The sequence below is a fragment of the Epinephelus fuscoguttatus genome, linkage group LG15, assembly GCF_011397635.1.
Source record: "Epinephelus fuscoguttatus linkage group LG15, E.fuscoguttatus.final_Chr_v1".
Classification (NCBI taxonomy): domain Eukaryota; kingdom Metazoa; phylum Chordata; class Actinopteri; order Perciformes; family Serranidae; genus Epinephelus; species Epinephelus fuscoguttatus.
The window spans coordinates 17,312,462-17,338,668 of NC_064766.1; the positions used below are offsets into that span (position 1 = coordinate 17,312,462).

Genomic DNA, 26,207 nt, shown 5'->3' on the forward strand with positions numbered 1-26,207 from the left:
AAATATACTTTAAATACCAAAAATGAATGTCCTCATTACGCAACATGTCTCATAGTAGAAAAAATGATATTATTGGAATATAGTGATATGTAAGCATTATTTATGTAAATCTATAACAAAGCTGAAAGTATGTGTTGATTCGGATTTTTTAGTGATAATTAGAATCTGTAAAGTAACTAAAGCTGTCAAGTAGACAGAGTGCAGCAGAAAGTACAATATTTGCTTCCAAGATGTTGCTGAGAAGATTAGTTAAAAAAAGGAGTACAAGTACCAATTGCACATAAGTCCAGTACTTGTAAATCTACATAGTTACATAGTTTTTTTTATGTGTTTACTATGTGTTGATTCCCCCATTTAACTCTCTTGCTTGAAGGAATACTTCACCCACAAAATGACCATTTGTATATAAACTGCTGCAAATTTGTGAGGAAAACTTTGTTTTTCTGACGTCTCCACAGTGAATGAAGGATTCCAAAATTGATGAAATTCTTAATGATTTGAAGTCAATGATGGCCAGTAAAAATGGTGCCATTTACTTTAGGCCATCTCTGTTGTAGTGAGACGTATCAATGCTCTCTTCAAAGCCAGGCTTTATTGACAAAAACAATAATTTTACCTCACTGACATGGGAGCTGCTGGTCTACCACTGCCTCGATCAGTTTGTTTGTTTTTTGTGGTGATTAAAAGGGTTAGTTCAGATTTAGCAAAGTCACACAATAACACAAACAAAGTGCCATTTGAGGTAGACCAGCAGTTCCTGTGTTCAGTGAAGTAAAATGCCTTTTTTTGTCAATGGAGTCTGGCTTTGTAGAGAGCATGTAAGTTTCTCTTTTAGTGCAGTCCCCTGTTGGAAAGGGCTGTCTGTTTGGCAAGTACTGAACATATGACTGGATAAGTGAGACTTGGATTATACTGCACAAGTTGTGTCAGAGTTTATAAATTAATGTATTAAAATGATATAGTTTTGCTGCTGGTAAATGTGCTCCCTTTTGACTTCAATTCATCAAAAGTATTTTCTGTTTTTGGAGTCTTCTTTCATCTGGAGGCACTGTGGCTTTTCCATAAAACTAAAGACTATTATTAATGCCACTATGATCTTGTCTTCAGGTAAGGGACTCAGGTTGCTTGATATGGGTCACAGATAGGACAGAATACATACACTGCGTCAGGCGGAGCTCAGTATATATCACCTGTCACATGAAGTGCCATGGTGTGTGTTTCCTCAGCCAAATAGGGCATCAGGATGGTGAGCTTGCATGCTTTTCTATTCTTAGTCAGAGAAACCTTGCACTGGTCCAAAGTCCAGCCCCACCCCGCTCCCTGCTGCAGTCCAGATTTATAAGAGCCACAGATCCTCGGCACTGGTTTGGCACAAGACTTCCCGAGCAGGACATGTAACCCACAAAATTTAGCCAGTAAGTATTAACATTGAATTGAGTCTGTCTTGTGTGTCTGACCTGAAAGTAAACAAATCACAACAAATGTTGCCACAAAAACTTATCTTGACTGTAAACTACGAGTGCTTGTAAATAAAATAAAGTTGCTGGTTGTTTTCATGGTACACCTACAGCAGCAGGAGCAGCAGATCTTTCCCTGAGTGAAAGACTAATTCTTTTACGCTTTGAATATATCTTATCCCACGAATCTAGGTGTCCAGGGCTGCTCACAGCTTTGCTTCTTGTGAGATTAAACGAAGATGGTCTTAAAATGGTTTTACCACAAGAAAACTTCCCCACAAGGAATACACCTGTTGTCTTCCCCTGAGGCCTCACACTGCCACTCTGAGGAGTTTACAACTAAATGATAGATCCAGATGGTTTACCACAGATCATGGGGAGACAATACAGGTGAGATGCTGAAAACGTGTGAAAAAATGAAAATGATTAAACTCTGTCGTCCCACTCTGTGGACATTTAGTTCTTCCTGAAAGCAACAGCTGTGGGTTTGTAAATAAAACTGAGCTGATTGTACAGTCTAACCTGCGTTAAAATAGAAATGCCTAATAAATTATGAATGATACGTGACTGCAGATCATGAGGTCTCTTGTGATACATGTGTTGCTTATCGTTAATTAACCTTTGCCAAAATGAGCGTGATCAGCTCTCCTCACGTTTCATCTTGGAGCATCATGCTGCTGAATCTATCGTCACGTTTTCGTTTATCTACACGTGACAAATTCATGTTGAGTGCACCTAATATGTGAGCTATCAAAAAACTGCCTAACCAGTGGCCCTTTAACCCAAATGTTTTTGCCTTCTGATGTTAAGGGGTTATCTTGTCCTTGAAGCTTTACTGTGTGTGACTGCCCGCTGCTTCTGCTTTAAGACTTTGGATGTAAGTTTTTTTGGGTCACAGATCTACGCAGTCACAAAAAAGGAAGACACAGAGATATAAAGTATCAGGGTAACAAGAGTAATTTTCTGTATTTTTTTCCTTTTAAACTGGTGGAATACACTTATATGTGGGCACTGGTTGTGTGTATTTCCTGGCCCAATGTAAATATGAAGTAATATATCTATTTATTTTAATTAAATTTTTTAATGAATGAATTTTTCTATACTTACTGTACTGCACATTACAAATTGTATATAAAACAGTGACAGATAGTTGAAGCTGAAAAAACAAGATTGTACATAATAATAATAATAATAATATTAAATCATTTGTGCCAAAATGTCCTTTTTCAAGGCTAAATTTTATTTTCTAAGCCAAAACTTACTGTCACTGTTCTCCTCCTTTTTCTTCCAGTGAATAGGCACATGTTTTTTGTGGGTTTTTTAAGGACAGGAGAGAAGGTGTTGTTGGGTGTTTGCTTCTTTGTTGGTTGTATGAACCTCTACTGACAGGGTGAATTAGCTCCACATGACCTTTATTGCTCTCTTACGGATTTTACGTCACTGCAAACTGATCAGGATCGAGTGCCAGTTACCTAACCATCCACTCTGTGACCCACTAAATCGATAATAAATTCACAGCAAACCTGCTCCTGTCGCTCTCTGTAGCATTTACGAGCTACATATAACATTTAAAGGTGCAGCAATTCTGGAGAAAGATAATAGATTACTGAATCATATACAGACGACTTGGTTGGTTGTCGGACTGAACCACCAACCCAAACAACCTGGAAATGAGACTCAATAATCAACAATCTTTCTCCAGAATTGCATACTGCAACTTTAATATGTGGTTTATTACACATTAAAATGTGGTTGAAAGCACATGCAAGTGTTTATTAATGTATCTGTTGACAAGAATAACTCCTCTTGTGGGCACCCATAAGTGGAAGCTGCTGTATAAACAGGTAACACATTACAATGAAACATATTTGTATTAATATAAAATGTCTTATAATGATAAATATGTTTGATAAATACTGCAAATTAAAGGGATAGTTCAGATTTTTTTGAAGTGGGGTTGTATGAGGTACGTATCCAAAGACAGTACATTACATACAGTAGATGACGGCTGACACGCCCCCAGCTTGGAGAAGCAGGCTGGAGTCTGACACAGAAGCTTGGCAATGTACTGCTGTGGATGAGGGTCAGCAATAAAGGGTATTTCAACCATCCCCCCCAAAAAAGTCCTGCCTTAAACAAGACGACAGTTTTAGTGTATGCTATACTGACGGCATCTTAACCACTGCCTTTTTTGGGTAACGGGTAAGTCATTACTGGCTTCAGTTTCACATCTCTGCTCTCTTCAAAGCCACTGGACTCTATTGACAAAACAGTAAGAGCTCTTAGTCTCCCACTTCCTTAAATTAGTTAGTTAATTTGTGTTATCGTGTGACTTTGGTAAAAATCAAACTAATCTCTTTAAAAACCAAACCAGCAACTGCTTTGTTCAGGGATGTTAAGTCATTGCTTTTCTTTTTGGAGAGAGCGATGTAAAGCTTCCGTCCCCCATCTTAAATTGCTGTCTGGCAGAAAGGTAAAGTACTCTCAATGTAGCATCCACTTAAGTTGATACTGATTTTCTCAGTTTGGCCTTTTTTAGGCGGCTAAAATACACCTTATTGTTGAACTCATCCACAGCAGTAAATTGCTTAGTGTCTCCTTAGTACTCCTGCATGTTTCTCAAAACTAGGGCATATCAACCACCATCTACTGTAGGTTATACATTGACTATGGATAAGTTCCTCACACAACTAAACTTAAAAAAAAAAATCTGAACTATCGCTTTTAAATGCAGTTAACATGTCCTTATACCAGCCTGTAGTGGGTTATAAAACATTTATTAAATGCTCATATACAGCTTATAAATGCTATAAAGGGGGACTTATTGATTAATTCAGTTGTTCACATAAGTTTAGTCACAGCGAGGCAGTCATAAATATTCCTGTCACTCCTTCAGTGGCATTATCACAACTGTTCACATGCCTCAGGGGTCCTCACTTACTCACAAAGGGGGTCTGTACAGCATGTGACAGCCACTCATCTCCTGTCCCTGCCTCTCCACCTAAATATGGATGCCCCGTCTGTACTTTGGGGGTTGCCATGGCGGCGGTTGACGTGGGAGCATCAGGTTCTCGCCTTACCCGCCTAGTTGTGGCGTGTGGGGACCGGCCCCTGAGTCAGACCAGGTGGTGGAGCGTAGTGTGTGGCAATCAGCAATTGGCTGTACACTCGTCAAACATATTCCCCTGACACCCCAGACACTTAGCCTAAATATAAACTGACAGACCAGCTACCCTCTGCTCCAGGCCAACTGTTGGCATGTGAAGACTCCTAGAAACGTATCACAAGACCCTGAACACCCCCCCAGCACACCCTCTGTGGCTCTGCCAGAGCAATGTGCAGTGTGCATGATATGAAGAAGGACAAGAGATTCAGGAAAAGTTTATTTGACACTAAAGATTTAATATATGCTCACACTATAAATCATCATCACCGCCAGTCAGACATGAGTCATTTGTTTCATAGTTCATGGTGTATAGTTAGCTGTAGAGAGGACAGACAACCCTCAAGGTGACCATATAATTCACTGGGTTTTTAATATTGAAATATCAATAAAAAGTGACATTTAATTGCTTGATGTTTCCCCTCATTTCTGTGCAGACAGCGCTGGCTGAAGGTAGAGTGATGATGTGGGTGACTTGTGAAAGGACGTTTGATCTTTAAGAGATGTGGTAGCCTATCAGTGAAAAGGGCAAACACGCTAAAGCGTACAGAGTGGTTGTCAAGACAGAGGTTTGCTCCTTTATTGTGCAAAGCTACATAGAAAGGTTATTTCATGGTACTGGATGTGTTGTTAGCACAGTGGGGAGGCATTATTCCACTCAGTAGCTGACTTTGACCTTCATTTGTGGATATGACTGACAAGAAAATTTCCCCAACAAGGTTTACAGAAATATGCAGATTCTTTCATGCATTGCTTTGGAGGTAGACGTTGTGTCCTGATAAGTGTTGATCAGCAGATGACAATGACCTTTTTCTCTTATTTGTTTTTACACCCAAAGCTTTATTAGACAGTTGACTGTGTGGCGACAGACTGGAAATGGGGGGAAAGGAAGAGGTGTGACATCCAATCCCAATGAGAATTCTTGTGCCGGAGATTGCTCATAAACAACATAATAATAAAAACAGTAGGGTAATAAATGTTCATTAAAAGTAAAGCTAACACAAGTGCCTACTAGAATAACAATACAATTAAGATACATTTAGTAAAGTAAGTAAAAGAAAATGAAATATGATAGAAAAGTAATATTTTGAATCATACTGATATGGAAAGGTAATATTAAAGATAACATACTAACAAAGGTCCTGCGGCTGTAATCAAACTGTGGACGTTGTGGTTCTCTAGAGAGTTTTATATAATATTAAAGGGGAAAATATTTCCCATCATCCCATCATTGCCATAGGGTGAGGCATTTCAAATCCATTTTTTAAAATCCATTTCAAATCCATAACTGAAAATAAAGTGCCTTTAATGGGTGAGTAAATCACACCAGTTCATATTGGCACATCTATCGTCTAACATAAAAGCTCCTGGTTTTTTTTGCATCTCTTAAACTTTATAGATGTTAATTTCACATTTATGTATCCTAACATTTAAAATGACAGTTAGGTGGTGATTAAATCCGACCACCTTTATTTGTCCTTTCTTTTTCCTTCCTGTAAAGTGCATTAGTTCATCTATTGTCTTTTAGAGGAGAACACTGTCTGTGACTCAGTTTGCAGGACACTTTTATTGAGGCTCTCAAGCTAATCTGGGTGATAAGAAGTCTCAGTCAAGGGCTGCTGGATTTTAGCAGTCATCCTCAACATACATTCATATTTGTGTTGTAAAATATGAGGTTTGTGATTCTGATCAGGACCTTTATGGGAGCCACAAATGTGTGTCTGTGTAAGTGTGTGTGTTTGTGCAGACCCCACAATTAGGCAAAAAATGCATGGTCCCCTCAAGGGAGGAAAATGAGTGTGTGTGCATTTGAAATGAAAAACAGGAAACACAAATTGGATTCAGTCACTTCATTTAGTTGTGATACACAAATCCTTCTTCCCAGTGGGCATTTCATATGTTCACATTTAACAAGATCGGAGTTGAGTTGATCCTCTCCCTGATGTTAAACACTGGGCAGTCCAGAGGTGTCTTATCTTTTAGAAAAAGTTACAAAGGACGATACAAAATACAATGTTTCTGCCATTAGTTCTTAATAAGTTATTAAGGATTAAGTATTTACAAATCAGCCTAGAAGTACAGAATTGGTGTTAAACATTCACTCAAAATGATATTTACAAGTCTATACACAAATCCACTGTTATTCCCATTTTGCTGTGGAGAAAGAGAGAATAAAGACAAGTCACTCACACTGACACAGAAATTGTAGGGGATAACATGTTTAAGTAATAATAATAATAATTACCTATATGTTATTAAGCAGGTAGTTTTGAATACTTTCATATGCTTCATTGTAGATATCTTCCTTTGATGTCATCCCATCAAGGTACTCTGTCCAGAAAAAGACAAATCAAAAGTGAATGAGAGCTCTTTATGTCAGCAGTTTGCAGTTCAAGTCTTAATTATGCAGGAGAGATTTGATGTTAGAGAAGTGGATAGGGAGACAGCAAATCTGGCACATGAAGGGTTGTTGATATTTTGTTTTAGATAAGAGGAATTGGTTTTACATACCTATTCTGTCACAGTTGTTCTCCATCTCTTTCCTGTGTTTCAAGTACATGGGCCAGACGTGGCCGTCGAACAGGCCAGAGGGGTCAGGGAGTGTGTATGTCCTTGTACTGCAGAAATATAACAAATCAAGTCATTTTATAGCCTGAAATTGGTCCAGCACTTCACCGGAATCTGTCAAAGTCATTGTGAGAGCTTGTTACCTTCTCCTCCTTTTGCACTCCTCATAAGGAATGGAAATGTAGAAACATTTGTTGTAGATGTCAATTAGAGGCCTGCGGAGGGGAACCAGAGCTCAGATTAGTAAAAAGCTTTGGAGGTCAAGAGGCCTGTGGGTTAAATCTGAGAACTTGTGTAGGAAAATGAGTAAGATGGCAGGTGACTCACTTGTAGTTGTAGATGAGGAAGCCCTCCACGATGAGAATATGGATCCCCTCCTCTGAGTTGAATTCCTCAGCTTCAGGTGACAGGCTCACGCCATGTGAGCGTGCAAACTTGACTGGGTTCTCTTGCCAGCCTTTCACAGTGCTGACCATAGCCTCCATGTCCAGAGCGGTGATCACTGATACAGAACAAGGAAAGGAGAGAAAAGAGCAGGTTTCACCACACATGAAAGCAATGCTTCTCACCAATGTGTTTTAACACACATCAGTTAAAGTTAGTGAATGTTTGTAGCATTCACAGAATACATGTTTGAATATCACAAAGTTCAGGATAGATTGGTTACCAAACAATAGAAATGTGCAGGAAAGAAGAAGTGCATTACTGCATGGTTTTCCTACGCAAAATCCATTCTTACCATCCCACTGTCTAAAGCCGTCCTCCCCGACTTCTATTTGATCGGGTTTCTGAAATAACAGTCACCAGTAAAACATTGCTGCAACCTAGTAACCAGTCGGAGCTGATCACACCTGGACAGGACAGTACAAGGACTCGTCTCCACCCAAAGTGGCGCACATTTTTGGGTACGGTTCAAATGTTTTTATCGAAGTTGCTTTTGCGAAATATCGGTTGTGACACCTTAGGACACAGCTTTCTCTAAATATATTTTTTTTTTTACAAATACATTAAAGCTATACAGAAGGGGTTGTAACGTTGGGTGTTGCCTCAGTTGCCTCAAAGATGGAGGCTAGCTTGTCTGATACTCCTTTTCTTTAACGAATAAATCTGTAGGTTCTTGCAATTTAGATTTTTTTCAATTGCGCGGCCGTCAACGACACCCTTTGTATATTGCAAAAGCAGTATAACAAGCGATATAAGAGAAAAAATGAAATCAAGTCGCTGGTTTTAGAAACAATTGGTGATTGGTGGTCAATTGACCTTCGCTGGCCCTGAATACAGTAAGAAAAAAGATGATAGAGCTGGCTTCTAATTTGGCTTCTTTTGAGCCAAATTAGCTTAATAATCATGCAAAAAGTTGAAGAATTTACAGCATGAATGGGTAAAGCCTGACTTTAAGTGGGGACGCTCAGCCCTTTCATTGGCCGTCCAGGAGACAATCAGCCAGATGTATTACTAGGCTACTGCGAAGACAGGACATCTGCAGGTCAGACTAGGGGTTTATTTCTCAGCACAAAATGTCCTTAAGGGTAAATTTCACATAGCAAATGAAATATATCAAAAATAATACTTACAATTAGTAAAATTAAAATAGTTACTGTAGCTTTAACTGAACATATACTCACTTAAAGTTCCAAATAATGGTGTCTTTAAATCATCTTACCTTGAAAAAGTCATCCTGATGCACCACGCAACAGTTGGGTAATGTCTTTAGTAGCCTATTTGTCAAAGTGGTCTTCCCACCGTTGGTCACGCTGTAATAAAGATGAATTCCACACAGATGTGAGTTACATTCATCGCTTTTTCAAAATACAAGTAGAAGCTGAGAAATACATCAAATGAGACTTACCCTCCAATGCCAATTATGAACTTCATTTTCAATTTGTTTTTGTATTGGTCACCTCTGGAATTCAGTAAATAAAAGAAGGGAACCCAACCAAAGCAAACAGTCTATGAAAAACTCCTTCTAAAATCCCTCTCCCTCTCTTCTGCCACAGATGTTCCCCCCTTTTACTACTTCATTGATAGACAATCTCTCTGCCGGGCATATAAAGGATTTCGCTGCAGTGTCACAGCCTCTCAAACCAGGCCTCCTCTTCCTGCAGCCAATGAGGTGCTGCTTTACAGCCACGTAGCACCAATGGAAGGAGAAGGAGCCCCACAGTTGCATGAAAGTAGATACCAAATATTCCACCTGCTATCAGGGGTCAGTGGACACTGGCCAGCCACATGCATGACAAATCCTACGCCCAACAGATAGAAAGATGATAAAGAAATAATGATGGGGCAAAGCTGTGAAACACAAAATTAATTCTCTCTTTGGACAGAGTCTCAGTCACATGTGGGGACAGAAAGCTACTGTGAACTGGTGATGCTGATAGTTTAGAGCTTGTAAAAGCTTTATCCTTACTTTGAGATAAAGTTGATTTTAAAATTCCTTAGAAATTATACAAATCTTAAATTGTTTAGACTGATAAGTAAGATGTGATTTAAGTGCAGATGCTATTGATCAAAGGAGCGTTTGGTGGCATCGAAAAGACACTGTATGGAGAGGAGGCAAAGGCTTCAAGTCGGACAATCACTAAAATTTATTGCAGTACACATCAGAGTATAAAAGTCACATCCTCTTACTGAGACATCTGTATCACAGCTAAAGGAGAAACTCATTATTTGGTTTTTTTTAGAAGGAAAGTTTCCATGCTTAGACAGCTCCGGGTGGGTGAAAACCAGGCGCACTATATTTAGTCGGCTGCTGTGTGTCTGCCTACTGCGTCATGCATATTTCTGATGCAACTAGCTGGAGTACATGGCTGCCAGCCATGTGATCGCAATGTCTCGAAAGTCATGGCTATAGGTTTGATAATGCAGACACAATGTATGTTTTTGAGCTTAAGCTTATCAGCCTAGTTTGTTGCACACCCGTGGATGTATGCAATCTAACCTTGTGTTTATTGTGTTTGTATTTGAGCAAATACATTGTTCTTATCTCTGTAAGTGTAAAGGAGGTGAACATTGAGCCCCTGCTATCAGAGCACATGGTTTCATGTTCAGGGTTTCATGTTTTACTGCTATGATAGTCCTGACGGTGAAGAGATGCCTGCTGACACCATGTGATGAAAATATTTATTTTGCCTCTTACATCAAAGTGATTGATTGCGCCAATGTGTTGTTGCAATCAGATATTAGCGATTGAAAAATGCTGCTTGTGGTTAAGAATTTGGGATTACAAAACTGTCCTATATAGGCTCAGTCACTCTGTAGGGTCCTAACCCATGTGGTCGACACCATGTGAAGCATGTGGTGCACATATTTTTTCCTTCTAAGCCTCGGTGGACAGACTAACCTTTACTTGACCTGCATTTTTGGTGAATAACTGTATTGCTTTTTGGCCACTGTTACAATTTAATATTTATTATTAATACATAGAACTTTCTAAGATTGTGCCCAGGGGGTAATCCACAGGGATAATGTCAAATCACCTACATTTCAAGGTTTAAAGGAATAGCTTGACATTTTGGGACACACACTTGCAGAGATAATAATAAAAATGATAGCTTATGTCTGAGTTAACTATGAAGCTAGAGCCAGAAGGGGATTAATTTAGCTTAGCATAAAGATTTTCACTCACACAAAAATCAAAAAAGACACCAAAAGCTTGATAAAACTGAATGTTTCTCAACAACACTGTGGTGAAAGTGTGCTTGGGTTCAGACACAAAAATAACTTGGCTATTTTTGGAAAATATCAGGTTTTGGCTTAAGACACCCATGTTTGATCGCACAAAAGCTGCTGAAAAACCCTGCAATGTTTTGGCAAAGAAACACAGTTGTTCAAACACTGCTGCGTAATGCTGCGATGTGTCAGTGAATAACACCCAGATTCTGTGGTTCAAATGCCGCTGGGAAACGCACTAAAAACACCTATGTTTGGTCACCAAAAAAAACACCAGTGTTGTTGGTTTCAAACAGCTGTCTGCAGCTTGGCAGGCGTCTCACTAGCCATCCGCTATCCCCTAAATCTCTAGATGACAAAAATCGGCTATATTATGTCACCTTAGAAACACTGATATGATATGTATGAAACATGGAAAACATACAGTATTCTTGGTTTGCAGTATTATACTGTATAATGTGAACATATTCTACTGGCGACACTAGGAAGTCACTGCTTCCAGCTGTGTTCGTTGATAAACTATTCCATTAACAAAAATGTGTACTCATTTGTTTGCATATGTACTAATCAGTCAGCTTTAGAGGTACTGGTATGGGTTGCAGTGCACCACAGTGCCCCTTACTGGTGACAACCTAATTCTTACTGCTTAAAGTGTTTTTGCTAAACTAAGCTAATAGCATCCTGCACTTAATGCAAAGACATGACAGTGGGATGAACTGTCTATTGTAACTCAACAAGGAAGCAAATATGCCTATTTTCCAGAAGGTCGAACTACTCCTTTAAAGTTAACATTGCAATGATACTTTCTTGTTTTAATCTATTATAACTGACCCCTTTTCCATTTGAATTTGCATGCTGAAATATTCATTTCATAATTTGTTCATGTATATATATATTCATATGAATTTGCACAATAGACTATAAATATTACAAGTAAAAACGTCAAGGAACAGTTTATCATGAGTTCATGTATTGAGCTACAACCTTGTGATCACAGTAACATTGCATATAAAAATAAAGAAAGGTCACCTCAGTAGAGTTATGTCCTAATGATCCCTATGGAGAGCAACACAAGACTGTCAGGTGACACAATGAACACTCACACACTCATAAATCATTAATAACTTCAAAACGTTATGGACCAAACTGGAAACTGTACTGTTAATCTGTTCTGCATCAGAAGTCAAGATTGGATATAAGAGGTGATTAATTACAGCATGACAAAAGCTTGTTTTATTTCATTTGTTTATTCATTTCTTTTTTTACAAACAGTAAATGGCACATCTTCATAAATAACACTTTTAGCAATTCATTTGACTCTCTCTTTAAATATATTTAATTTCATATGTAACAATGTATGTTTCCCATCTTGCAAAAGTACCTTTTAAAATATGATGGTGAATGACCTAAAAACTGACAAAAACAAATGAGACAGAAGGATTTAAACAAGCATGCCACCTGCATATCAAACTCTGGAAAACTTAAAAACTGTAACGCACGTTTGCATCAGTAACATCTACGGTAGGTCTAAGAAGAACAATATCATTGCACATTATTTTTCAGTAAATGGCCATTAAACTGAACAATACCCATGCCACTCATATCAAAAACCAAACATCTGTGCAAACAACTTTCCTCAAAAATATCTATACAACTATGTACATTTTGAAACAGACAATATTCCCCGGCTTTGTCGGAAGATGCCTGAATGTTAATCCAAGTCCTTAATTTTTCATTTATATAGTTGAAGTCATGCTGTAGATAAAGCTCAACTTGACATGCAGGGAGCAGATACTTTGTGATTTAGTTAAATCTTATAATGCTTTGGTGTTAATTAACTTGTAGAAGCAAGTATATCAATGAAAATAATGTTTTTGAGAAATGATTGTCTTGCAGCTAATGGATCCAGTCAGGAGATATAACCCTGTGCAACAAGCATGTGATGGCGGCTTAGGCTGGCTCCCATTTTAATGAATGAATGTCCCCCATTGGTTCTTCAGTTTAAAGCTCTGTAAAGAAAATACAGACAGTTTAATTAATTTTATTTCTCTGTTACCTTTATACGCACAGTCTAAAAGATGTCATTTGTGCATCTCCTCAAACACAATTCCTGTAAAACCCTTAAATGTGGCAGTGTGTCAGTGAGCATGCACTTAATATAAACTAAATCTCACTTGACACAAGCCCATTTATTTTCCCCCTGCTTCCTCCCTTGGCATTTGGTTAAGAGACGGTGCCCCTGTTCATTCCTGGGATGTCAGCCAGTCCTATGGCTGATAGCTCCTTTGATATATGGAGACTGATAGGAACGGTCAGCAGGACGGCACAGAAGGGGGGGAAGCTTCTAAAATAACCCACCCTCAGAGCCTAACCCACTCCGACCTGCTGTGGTGGGTATTTCCCCCAATTTCAGGACAGGCTGCGTGTGTAGATCAATCTGCCTCGGTTGTATGACCCATTAAAAATAGCATTGATCGGTTGTGTGCAGGCAGGCTTAAAGAGATTAGCAGCTGTGCTTTATGTAACATGGGTACGGAGGGAATATGATGTTTGAGGATCAGCTAACATTTCTTGGACTGACACGCAGTCTGAATTTAAAGAACTGAAACATGACTTGGCAAAAAGGAAAATGAGCTGGACTTGATGACTGACAGTAATCATACAGCACTATATCTTGTGCTTCAGCATTTGTTCCAATGAAGGAGGAAGGAAACACATTTCTTTACCTTTTTTACTTTATGTTTGTAATCAAAGGCTCACATTTTTTGGGCAATTTGCATCTTCATCAAAGTGAAGAAAGAGCAATTAATCAATAATCAGAATAGTTGCAGATGCATTTACTCTTGATCAACTAATAATCAAAGGTCTGTTTGTGACTTAAAATGAGTTGCATATCTTTTTAAAAGAAGCTTTAATTAACTGAGATTTGAGTATTCCCATTCTTTCTGCTTGTGGCCTAACATGATCCGGTGCAATGCTGTAAATTGGATCTTGGTGCCCCTGAACTGACAACTGACCCTTTGGACCTTTGGTCAGTGACCCAAAACTCCAGAAAGGCAGTCTTCCAGCATTTCGTGGATATACTGTATCGTGTCTCTTTTGCACACATAAGCATGAGCGTGTGTGTGTGTGTGTGTGTGTGTGTGTGTGTGTGTGCAGAAGAGAACATCGCCCTGTGTGTCAGAGATTAGTTACAGTGGGCTGACATTACAAACCAGTCTGAGTGAAGTTTGTTGGAAAGGCAGTTATGTCAGTGAGAGCCCTTACCTTAATGTCAGATGTCACGACCAACATCTGCTACCATTGACTTTGGCCTGGAAATGACAGATTAACGTTAAGCCTTAAGAAAATATAAATATTTATCTTGGTTATCTGGCCCATATTAGGCTGTGCTTTCTGTTGCCAGAATATATCCATTTGGCTTAAGAAGTTGCTCAAACTTAATTTGAAGAGATGAAATGCCCAGGCTGATTTTCTATTCAGCCTTTCACTGTAAATCACATTTTCTTGATACAAATGGAGAAATTTTCAGTCTCTAACTGACTAATAAAAAAAGTTTACTGTGTGTAAGTGAGAGTGAAATGTTTCCAGACTTTTAGCAGCCATCAGTATTAAATAAAAGAATAAAATAGCTTCACATTTCCCATGTTGTAGTGCTGAAGTAGAAAAGAAAATTATCCACCTAAAATTGGCACTGGACTGTATGTACTGCAAAATGGGGTCACCTTTCTTTAGGCAGTGTCGAGTTTGTCTGCTGCTGCTCTTGCTCAAGTCTGTAAGTAAGACAGGCAAATATTAATAATACCAATGGTATACATGCAGGGAAAAGAGTGGGCAATACAATTTTTTTTTAACATAGAATTTAAAAATAAAATCTACTGCTCACCTTTCTCTTTGTGTTCTTATCTTCTCCTCATCATATCTTTAAAAAAAGAGACCAAATGTGAGACTGATGTGCCATTACATCAACATACATCTCACCAGCAATATGAAGAAGCTACGAGGCTATTGCAGTATACTACTGCAGATCATAGGTTTACTGTGTTTAAATATTCACTGCAGGGCTTCCCAAAGCCTCAGGTTAACTCACCAAGCTGAAACTATTGAATCCAACAGGGGCCTACAGTTTGATTAAAAACCAGTATCAGTACAAATATGAGTTTTTACTTTTTCGAAAATCCCTGTCTTCTGTAAGCTCGTGACTGTCATAGTTTCTTTTAGTATTGGTGCTCAGGTGTTGGCCATAAAAGACAGAAAGTCTAGAGAGTGAATGCTCAACCTGCCAGTGGACCTAAACATCAAAATGTAAAGTGCGAGGTAGCCTCCTGCGTCAGTTTTTTTACATTCACGGATGGCATCTCAATTGATGCTTGTCACATGCATTGTGTCTTTTCAAAATACATTTCCGTTTTCACAGGAAGGTACAGTTTCTGCTCATCACATGCACTCTTTTTCAAAATAAACCTACAACACAGGTAAAACACCACATTTTGTATGTTTGTAGTTAGGTTTGGAAAAAGCATCATGGTTTGGCTTAAAATGAGTGCTGCTCCTACTAAAGTATGTCTCATCACGTGACGTATGTCATGTGACATTTGTCACTAGTGTAGCATGCTGCACTCTTACACTACGACGTTATAAAAATAACTCCATTAACGTTTGGTTCCACACAGGAAACAAACAGCAGGCTTCTGTCTTGGTCTTACATGTAATTGCTAGTGGTGTCAAAATTAGCCGCCACCTGGTGCTCACCACACTGAGAGCGTTTCGGAGCGCCGACATCCACTGAGAAAGCGGCGGTATTTGACAAGTTGCACACTATCTCATAGGCATGTTTGTGTTGGCGGGGACACAGGGGCATTTGTCCCCCACCCCAATAAAAACGTAGTAGCAGAGGACTTTTATTTTGACAAAAATAAAAACAATTGCACCATAAATTGATGCACAAATTGGTGCATAAAATTCACCAGAATACAGGAAATTAAGTGATTGATGATGAAAATATTCGGATGATAGACCCCAAAACTAAAAACCCCTGGTTTTATTTGTGTCCCCCCAATGTCAAAACAAAACCCACACTCTTGCACTGTCTTGGTCCTCTGCTGTTTTAGTTATCCAATAACGTATTCATTAAAAGAAACTGTGACAACTATACATTTGAATAAATCCTAACAATTACACAAACTTCAGGTTTAGTTCGACCACTGTGGTATGAGCAGTCAGTAAGCATCCAATACATAACATAACCTGTTACATGTTTAGTGTCTCAATGGTGACCCTTGGTGGCTCAGACTACTTACTGCAACACACACTCTGGGATCTGCACATGCTCCATGGGGATGATCTGGCTGAGTTCCTCCAAGGTGTGAACGTAACGGATCTTATCCATGAACTTCACACTGCAGGAAACATCAACAACATGCAGTTATTGTCACAGTATCCAGTCTGAACACTTATATACGTGTGTTACCAAGTCCAGGCCTTGTTGCACTGCTCTTCATGTTCTGTGATAGTCGAATAGTCTATATGCAACTGGATGATTATGACACAGCTCCTTAATTTATCTTCTTTCTGTTTTTTAGATTTGTTTAGAGAAGAAGTCCTCTGCAAGTCTTAAACTCAAAGGATAGACTAATGGACTGTAAGCCATGTATCCTCACCTGATGAAAGGTCTTGAGATGGCCAGGACGGTCCGGATGAACCACGTTGGGTGAGCGATGATGAGACACTTTAGATTCTTTCTCAGTCTGCAGGAGACATTCAAGTATTTGTGATGTTTCTCATAATGTCATTGTATCATCATTGGCATTAACATTAGTTTAACATTCTTGAGTATATTCTCATTTCCATCACATTTGCCCAAACTGTTCTGATTTTATGTCTGTCTTACTTCCTGTCAATCATCTGATAGCACTTCTTCAGCCAGCTGATGCCGGGCATCTTCCTGCGAGGAGTTGCTCCGTTCAGGTAAATAATCATGTAATCTTCTGCCACCAGCAGCTCCAGGCTGCTCACAACGTACCTGAGGACGAAGCCAGCAAGCTCAGATCTGACTCAGACTGTGCAAGAACACATAAGATGAAAACACTTCACTTAAAAGAATTCTTGTTCACATTAAGTGGATCTGATCAAGATCTGTACTGCACAATATAATGAAGCCAAAACAAGTGTTTAAACAGGGTTCCTTGGGAATTATATAACCAAGTCAGGTGCCTCTCAGCTCAAGGAAAAGGGACTTTCCAAGGGAGAAAAAAAGACTGGAGCACATTCATCAAGCAGATGTTTCAACACCACTGTGTCTTCGTCAAGTCAGAAACTTCACTTTGATCAAGACACAGTGGTGTTGAAATGGCTGTAAATTGATCGATGTTCTTCAGTCCTTTCTTCTCCCTTGAAAAGTATATTCATCTTTCATTTCTAGCATTTAGTGTGCATAATCATTTCAAGCATGCATAATCCATAGAAACATTTTTTCCAGTCATGTGTCTTGATCAATTACACAGTGATAAAAGAATAATGTTACAGTATGACAATGCTCATAATACAGCATGCTACTGTAAAAGAGTCCCTTAAAGCTACAGTAGGTTCCTCTGCCTCCAAGAATCCACGGCGTCTGAATGAAAATAACCAATGACAGCCGAGGAATCTTTAACATAGTGTTAATCACTGCTCTTGCACTCTGCATGTTCGCCTGTGTTTGTGGATTCTTGTAAATGCCATTAGGAGCACCAGGAGGAGCCAGAGGAACATAATTGTTTTTCACGGGCTATCTGTCTAATGTACTTCTGTCTGGATATAGTGACAGTTTGATCAATTGTTCACATTTTACCCAATATAACTTCATGAGACCAGAAAAGACCTTACAGGAAGAGATTCTCCATGATGTATGTGTAGTCCTCACAGCTGCTGTCAGGCAGATAGCAGGCTGCAAACACTATGATGGCATTCAGACCCTCTCCATAATAACCTGGGAGAGGAGAGAGACATGCAATCAGTATGATGGCTGCTGCATTGGCGCTAGTGTGACACTGGCTGCTTTGAAAAGCAGCTAAAAGCTAAAGAAAAATTATCTGCCTGAATTATTTTATTTGCATGTTGTATTTATCAGTTGCTCAGTTTTATCGCTTTCAAAGTCGCTACACAACTTTTCTATTTAATGTTTGTTTCCATTAATGACTTTCGTTTTAGAGTTGTGTACTTTTTACATGCTTGTTGTGAGTGGGTGGTTATGGACTGGCTGTGGTTAACATCATTAAACATATTTTCAGTGTGAAGCACGAGTTTTAATCAATTCAGTTGTATCGTTACCCACTTGAAAGACAGGAGTCTTCAGAGTTTGCTACTGAAAATCTATAGTGCCATTTCCTAATATTAAATCTCAGAAGTGCACAAAGTAAAGAAAAAAGTATTATTTCTATTGTTTTGCCCAGGGTACGACAAAATAATAGAAATATTTGTCAGTAAAGCGCAATACATTTCAACAGCACCACAAAGTGGAGCCTCCAAAATGACCATACAGTTGAATCACCAACTCTCTAAGACAGTTTATAGAAAGCATAATATTACCTTTGTGACGGTTGTATTTATTGCAGGACTGTTGTGTAAGACTCTGTAAATTCCTGCTGAAAGTGTCTATTGAATCCCCAACCAAGTGTCTGTCTCTATACAAGTCCTATACACACGTCTGCTCTCTTTGTTGTACTTAAACTACCCCAGCTCTCTTTGTTTGATCCTTTGATGAGGGCAATTTGTCTTTCTTTCAACCAAGTTAATCACATTTGGCAAAGCTGTTTTGAAACACACACACAAGCCCAAACACAAAGACACTTGGGTATTTGAATAAAAATACAGACTCGCAGATTCTTTTACTAACCTCCATGTGTGACCACCCTCAGGTATGGTCTGATGACCTGCATATCAATCCGCTGCTCCTGGTCACCAATGATCACTGTTCGCCACAGACGACCAGATGAGTCTCTCTCCTCTTCACTTTCACCTGGAAGACGCTTGGCAGTGGCCACAGGAGTGTCGTCTAGACACAAGGTGACACAAAGATGGTTCAGTTGTTTAATCTCCCTTCCCCAACTGCCTCAACATTTCTGAAATCACATAAACTCAGCATGAGGCAGATAAGGATCAAGGAGCTTGAACTTGCTGTCACTGTTTGCTGTAAAAATTGAATCACAGCAAAAATCCTGTCCCTGTCTTCTTGTATTGCTTCTAATGGCATTACTGCAAGTGATTAAGTTAATGACCTAGCCTCCATGTTGGAAACAGTCGCACAAAAACCAAGAACCCCCTCCAGCCAGGTCAAAAATGTTCTCATTTCACAGCTAAACAGTACACTAAAATATGTTTCTGTAAATATTTGAGGCAAAAAATACGCAATGCAGTAACAAAATCATGATTAATATTTTGATAAGCGCTGCCTAATTTGACAGTCTGACCGCAGTTCATGAGCAGTGACTGATATGACTGACAGCTGTGCTAGAGACTCCTCGGCTCTGGTTGGTTGTTTTCCAACAGTCATGGTAGATTCTAGCAAATGTCATTAGAAGCAGTAGGAGAAGGAGGAACATGATTTCTTTCACAGACTGTCTTATGTGCTTTTGTGAAGATGTAGTGACAGTTTCAGCAAATAGGACAAAAGTGATTTTTACAGAAGTTACCAACTGTAGCTTTAAGATTAAAACACAACGTAAGTATTTACTTTATGAGAGTTTTTAGAATATCATTGGTGGTATCGCTGTACTGTACCACTGATGGACACACAAAGGGCAAGGCAATGATGGAAATATTTCCTGAAAAATGAAAAACATTCAGCTGCTCTGGACAGAAACTGGGCAATTAAGAACAACCTTGACTCTGGAGCCATGCAGTGATTACAGCAAATCAGTGTTTGTTTTCATTTTTGCTGTATTTGACAGTTGGCAGCAATTTGTGACTGGACAGCCAGAAGAAGATGACGTGTGACGCCTGAGGCAGGGCTCAAATCAAGGACACTGCAGGTAACATGACTTGCTTCTCAAATAAAGTCCAACATGCATCCCTGACTTTAAAATTTGTACCTTCCTCAACATCTAAAGTTTCCAATATCATTTGACCTCTGTCTGACCTTCCCACTCCAGCTCGTTGCCATTGTTGATAAACTCCAGCGAATCTGTCTCGTCAGGAGTCTCGATGTCGTCTACGTTGATGTCCAGGTCATCGGGCGTTTCCAGAAACTCATCAGAGAGCACCGACCCCTCGCTCTGATCCAGAGAGAGGCTCATGTCGGGGGCCACCAGAGTGCGGCGCTTACGCTGGGCCATGGTCTCACCCACATCGAGAGTGGTTGGCGGATCTGGACAGGCAGGCCAGGAAATATGTAACTCAAGGGATAGTGGGGGGGGGGGGGGTATAAATATATAATTAAAGCTATGCATTTATTCCACTTACTGTTTCTGATGTCAGTGAGGCCACATGAAGAATCAACGTCTCCATCCTCTGGTAGTGGCCTGAAGAGAAAGACATGAATATACAGCATATATACATTAATACAATGACACTGAAACAGTGTAAATAAAAAAAAAATAAAATTGTTTTGTTTTTTTTCTAACTGTAAGATAATATTTAACATTAATATTAAATTCCCATGACAGAAAAATTAAATAAACTATAAGGTATGAGCAGTCATTTCTTACATTTTCGCTCTTACTCTTTTGTTTATGGAGCAGTGCTACTGTTATTTAATAACAGCGTGCCCTTGGAAACAATATGTGTTGGGTGAGAAAGCAACACCAGTAATTACCATCTCCCCTCTGACATTATAATAAGACAGCTGAACCCTCAGCGCCGGGGCACAAGAGGGCTAGATTATAGTAGATAGCACTCGTACAAACACACACACGTATACAGACGCAGACGTTAACACAGACATGCATGCTTAGACAAACACACCCTAAAACACCACAAGTATGGGCGAGCTGATGGAGCTGCTGGGATAATTGCTGTTATTATGTTGTCAGTAGCTTTGTTGAGGTGAGTTAAAGACGGCACCAACAGATATTCAAGAGGAGATTAAACAGCGGGGGAAAGAAAAACAATTAAAAGCATTCCAAAACGTTTCTCTGTAAGTTTCTCACGTTTGAACTGTCTGCTATTGTGTTCATTGTTATACCTACCCATTACTCTTCCCTTATCTAATTTCATCATTTGTATTGTGTAAACTTTGGCCAACTGAGCCACCAGGATGCCATGTTATATTATCATGTGGTTTGCAGCAGATAGACATCAAACATGGATGACACTATGTAATAAACTGTACATAAACATGTTGTAAGTACAGTGGATGTCCTTGAATAACACATGTCCTCTGCTGTACAAATGATTGTTGCCAGTAAAAGGGTGGTTTACGAGCTACTTTTCCATTGTGGACACTGTGACTTGTTTGACTTGTCCTCTTTTATTCTCTGTGCTTGCTGCTGTTTTGCTCACTGACATGATACACAACATAATCACGTAACACATCAAGGAAAGAACACACCTGCTGCCTTTCAGCATTCAACACACGTGACTAACTCCCCATCATAGCTGGGCCTGTTTGTCAAAGCCTTTGCACAAATCGGACAAATTGCTCACACGCACACGCACGCACACACACACACACACACACACACACACACACACACACACACACACACACACAGGAGTACCTTGGGAAGTCTTCATCCTGCCACTCGTCCTTTACCTCCATGCTGTCCATGCGCAAAGTAGCTTCTGCTGTACCCATCCTCTGCCAGGGAGGACGGGCTTCAGCTCACTGTGGTTGACAAACAAATGAAACAATGTCATTCAGCAGGAAGCCAAGTGCTGAAACATTATTAAAAGATACAGTGCTCGTGGCTGGCTTAAAGGCACACTCCACCCATTTTAGACATTTTACGCAACCCTGATGATTTCATCAGGATTATCTGAATTTTGATACTGAAGTGAGATAACCTGACGACAGCCAGCCAGCGTTACAAACTGAAGGTGTGCAGTTTGAAAGACGTGGGTGTTTACCAAACAGGGAGGGTTTAAATGAAACACGCTATCCAGTGGCTTTAGGGGAAATGTAGGATTCAGTGCTTTTGGAGATTGAAGTTAACGCTTTTACTGTTTTTAGTCTTATTTGTATTTATTCAAATTTACATTTTGCATCTTGCATTTTTTTGTCCTCTTGTTTGAACGTCATCCTAACTCTACCTTAGTTGAACTGTTGGTTAGTAACACTGGCTGTCTGTGTATCCCGTTTTTGCTCTTGTTTTGCTTGTTAAAGCACTTTGTAAACTCTCTTTGTAAAGTTGCTATGTGAATAAAATCATTATTATTATTATTACCAGTAGCAGTATAATTATTACTATAACTGGGGGTGAAAAAATAGGATATTACAGCCTCCTTTTATTATATTTTGACCATTCCTTTTTAAAGTGTCTCTTGAGTCCAACAAGCTTATGAAAGCAATGTACTAAATTACAGGACCACCCATTAAATAGGCCATGTAAAAGCTGACGTACCCAAAATATCTTGCTTCTGTGAGCTGTAATCAAGTGGTTTGGAGAGCAAAGAGAAAACATAACATTGGTGTAGAGAAGAATCCAACCAACAATCCTGCAAAATCTTAAACTTTTATCCTTTACTAGCAAACATAACACACAGAAAATGTGAGATCCAGTGACAAAAAAAGCCAGTCCCTTAAAACACTGGTGCTTCATTGCCATAGGTAATTATTGTAAAATACATTTTCACTTGTCATAATAAACACAAATAGTTCAAATAAGTCCCTGTAGGTTTGCTGTCCCTACAGCCCCGGAGAAAGAGACAAAAATAAAACACCACATTGCTCATACAGCCCCTCAGGGCAATACCAACAAATCATATGAGCCTCCATAAAGCAGATAGTCATCTGTACTTCCATATTTTACACAACCAAATCAAAAATGACCAAAGCCTCCACCCAATGCTGCGCGTCCTTGTCTTGATACGTGACGTAAAGCTTTCCTGTGTCTCGTGTTTGTGTCTGTTGTTGCAGGGTATCATACAAGGATCAGTCATGCACAGAATGAACATCATGTGTGGGTCTCATGTCAGAAATGTGCGCATGGGGGGGAAGAGTGTCCTTCCTACATCACTGTCCCGGCCAGAGTTCATACTGCAGCAGACGTTACCACAGTCCATTTGTCCACTGGGATGGCACTGATGTGCTGTAGCGAGACACATCAGGGCCTATATTGGAAAAAAAAGGAGTCTAAAAGGCATATGCCCTGAAGCCAAATGCTGCTGGAGCTGCTGTGTTGTGATTGGATTGTAAGTCCTGTGGGAGAATGGTGTTTACACTGTGCTATCCCGTAAGAAAGTTGCAGTGTTTGATGTGAGCTTGATGGGGAACTCCTTAAACGACACTTTAATAAAAACCCAAACCGCTAAATCACTCATTGAGTGGCCACCTCCTGTTCTCACACTTCTTTTGAAGAAAATAAAAAAGCTTTGTGAAACACATTGATCATTTTCCCTGCTAAATTAAGAATGACAGAGGGGAGTGACTCGCTGTGAATTAAGTGGAAAATTCACACGGAAACAGCAGATCCGTGCGTGTGGTTTGCTGTCTGTGCAGATGTCGCTCGCCAAGGCTCAGCTGCTCGTACAGTGAACTGCCGATTGATGGACACAAAGTAATGTTGCAGCAGCACGTGTGTGGTAGGGATTTGAGTCCAGATGGCAGAGCAGCCTTCATTTCCCAAACACTATCTCGTGAGCTATTCCCTGCGTTGTGCCTGTAAAACCAAACACCTCATAATCTGTAACAGAGGTGGAAAGCAAATAACTGAAAATACTCAACATAGAGAAGCTATACTTTAAATATTTTTTTCTCATTCTGTGACATACAGTAAGCAAAAGTGAAGCAGTGCAGCTTCCACTTGAATGGAACATCACAGGATTCCTTCCTCCTCGGCATTATGAGATCATTTACGTGGTTTGCGGCTTGGAGATAAGCATCATTAAAGCAACTGGTGATAAAAGGCAAGGCAATGTATCCTGATCAAGTACAGGCATCCTCAATTTGTCTGACTGCAATTAACTAACAAGAAACCCCCCCGATGTTTGGCATCAAATCTCATGACATTCATATTTATTACTTAATGAGCAACAATCACATAACAGTTTAACACTTGAAAACTCAGCTAATCCATTTCATCAGGGCTGGATGGCTGTGGTCTGATTAGAATAAATCCTAATGGGTACACAAAAGTAGGTGACCACCTTTTCCCAAATGAGCCCAGTGCACTTCAAGCCAGTAAGAGGAGCAAACAGACACATATATATCTACTGAAAAATAACAATAAGTGCTCTGAATTTGACAGGAAAACGTGTTTGTGACGGTTGCTTAAGAAGCTGATTGAAATGTTACATTGCCAGGGCCTTAAAATGTGCAGGAAAGGAAAAAGCTATTCTGTCACGACTGCCATCCCTCCCAAATCTGACAAACGGAAACAGACACCATTTCAGTAATTTGATTCACAAACAGCAGCAGCATGAAACAAAGCCTTAAATATCATGTCACTGATTGGGAATCAGCCTTCCTGAAGAAAAAATAATTGAGTGTGTACAGGCAGGGTACTCACCTGCTGTGATCAGGAAGACTTCCTCTGTGCCGTTTTGAAAGCTTCCCTGTTTTGCTCTCAGTTGCTCCTCTTTATTTTATTCCACCTCCTCCTTAGATCTGCCTGAGCAGAGTGTTGATCATCACTGTTTACATCTGCATGTGGGCTGCTGGAGGATTCTTGCTGTTCACTGAAGCTTCAAACAGAGGCTGAGAAAGAAATCGTGTCCCCCTGTAGAGAGGAGAGCCGTCAGGAGAGTCGGGGTCACCAAACAGCAAACACCATCCTGCTCTCATCTTTTCAGTCGCCTGTGTCAGTCAGATCCAGTGTTGCTTTTTGGACAAAAGATAATCCTCCCCCTGCGCTTTTAGCTCATCTCATGATGATCACTCTCTATCTTTACTTCTGCTCCTACTGAATCCCCTCTGCCACCCCTCCTCCCTCTACCAACACTAATGTCCCCACCCCGGGCTCTAATCCTGATGTGATGATGTCACCAGAATGTGTTATGGTGGTTATGTAATCACACCTGCCTACCTTCTCTTTGATTCTCTGAAGCCACAGGGAGTCAGGATCAGCTGTTTTCCTTCTTCTCACGTTCAGTCCGTTTTGCATCCATGGTTTGACGTGTGTCTGTCCTCCTGCGAGCTGCGAAAGATGGACGTTTCTACTTCACTGCTGTTCCCTGGCAACAGCATCTTCCTCCCTCACATACGCGGTCTCTCGCTCTCTTGCTTTTTCTCACCATCTCTTTTAAGCTCTCTCACTCTTGATGAAACCCCTCCTCCACATGAATTCCCCTCCTTTTCTCCTGCTCCAGAGCTGTGATGCTCACACCCCCTCCTTCCCCTCCCTCCCTTTCTCTCCTGCTCTCCTCACAGCTGCACTGAGCTCTGGGCGATGTCAGTGACACAGAGTGGCTTCTCTCTGGCATCACACTCATCGCCCAGTGGGGGCAGCCTCAGTTTTTCTATTCTTCTCCTGCCATTGGCTGCTTGGCGGAAAAATGCATTTCGGTTGTGTTTACTGTTTTCTATTAATAACGCTACTTTGCACAGCACAGAAATACTGCAACATGACCAGACTTGTGACTAAAAGCATTTGTGTTCCCACAGATCCGGTACTGTTGAGAGATGTTGAAAACAGACCAGATAGCTTTGGGTGTTTAAGAACATACCAACATTGTTTTAATAAGTTCTCATGGCCTGATTTCAAATAAAATCTTGCCTATCTTTAATCTTGTTTGAAGTGCATTGCTATCAAAAGATCTTGGAGTTCTTTTTTTTAATAGTCAAAAATGTAAAATTATCTTTTAATGGGGTGTTTAATTTCCCTGTAACTGTACAACTGTGCACTCCTGTAGCTTTTTGCAGAGGAAAAACAAAACACAATCATGTTTCAGTTGCAGGCACACACTGTATTGTGTTCAGAGTCATACAGTGCAGTGCCATAAAATATTAAACAGTCCTGTATGTGTTTATATGCATTGCCAATGTCTAACTGGGTCACTGAGATATCCTTTGTCTTGCATGTTTACAGTCCTGACACCAGAGGGTGGTAGAGTGTTCCCTATGAAGGACATATCTGCAACACTGCAAGGACACAGTGCACTACTCATCACGTTTAAGATACATGGGTTGGACTGACCTCTTGATGACCTCATAAAAAGCCTGTGTCATATTTGACAGGGTTTGTGTATTTCACACCCGGACTTATGGGCTGTTT

The 26,207-nt window shown here is 39.9% G+C and overlaps 2 protein-coding genes and 1 long non-coding RNA gene across 7 annotated transcripts; 1 reads left to right on the plus strand and 2 right to left on the minus strand.

Annotated features, from left to right (window-relative positions):
• The first annotated feature begins 1,277 nt into the window (after positions 1 to 1,277).
• Positions 1,278 to 20,125, plus strand: LOC125901843 (uncharacterized). The gene is made up of 7 exons (XR_007451037.1): positions 1,278 to 1,415; positions 1,650 to 1,847; positions 16,443 to 16,570; positions 16,772 to 16,827; positions 18,756 to 18,903; positions 19,788 to 19,868; positions 19,989 to 20,125. It is a non-coding gene; the product is annotated as an uncharacterized LOC125901843 (long non-coding RNA).
• LOC125901842 (nicotinamide riboside kinase 2-like) lies at positions 6,456 to 9,220 on the minus strand. Of its 2 annotated transcripts, XM_049597795.1 has the most exons (8): positions 9,038 to 9,220; positions 8,852 to 8,942; positions 7,928 to 7,976; positions 7,516 to 7,690; positions 7,332 to 7,403; positions 7,132 to 7,238; positions 6,866 to 6,951; positions 6,456 to 6,774 (listed from the first exon to the last, which is right to left on the minus strand). In XM_049597795.1, exons 1-7 carry the CDS (start codon positions 9,061 to 9,063, stop codon positions 6,866 to 6,868), a joined length of 606 nt encoding a protein of 201 aa, XP_049453752.1. In that variant the 5' UTR covers positions 9,064 to 9,220; the 3' UTR covers positions 6,456 to 6,774. The 2 variants fall into 2 exon arrangements, with proteins under 2 accessions (XP_049453752.1, XP_049453753.1); XM_049597796.1 differs by lacking the exon at positions 7,928 to 7,976 and having other exon boundaries at positions 9,038 to 9,214.
• Positions 12,144 to 25,342, minus strand: LOC125901841 (caytaxin-like). 4 transcript variants are annotated; one of them, XM_049597793.1, is made up of 15 exons: positions 25,020 to 25,342; positions 24,504 to 24,713; positions 22,398 to 22,420; positions 21,555 to 21,661; positions 20,299 to 20,357; positions 19,976 to 20,203; positions 18,734 to 18,892; positions 17,725 to 17,827; positions 16,751 to 16,882; positions 16,521 to 16,607; positions 16,161 to 16,259; positions 14,747 to 14,782; positions 14,586 to 14,633; positions 14,128 to 14,174; positions 12,144 to 12,869 (listed from the first exon to the last, which is right to left on the minus strand). In XM_049597793.1, exons 4-14 carry the CDS (start codon positions 21,629 to 21,631, stop codon positions 14,135 to 14,137), a joined length of 1,068 nt encoding a protein of 355 aa, XP_049453750.1. In that variant the 5' UTR covers positions 21,632 to 21,661; positions 22,398 to 22,420; positions 24,504 to 24,713; positions 25,020 to 25,342; the 3' UTR covers positions 12,144 to 12,869; positions 14,128 to 14,134. The 4 variants fall into 4 exon arrangements, with proteins under 4 accessions (XP_049453750.1, XP_049453749.1, XP_049453751.1 ...); XM_049597792.1 differs by lacking the exon at positions 22,398 to 22,420 and having other exon boundaries at positions 25,020 to 25,341; XM_049597794.1 differs by lacking the exons at positions 22,398 to 22,420; positions 24,504 to 24,713; positions 25,020 to 25,342 and having other exon boundaries at positions 21,555 to 22,340.
• Positions 25,343 to 26,207: the final 865 nt, after the last annotated feature.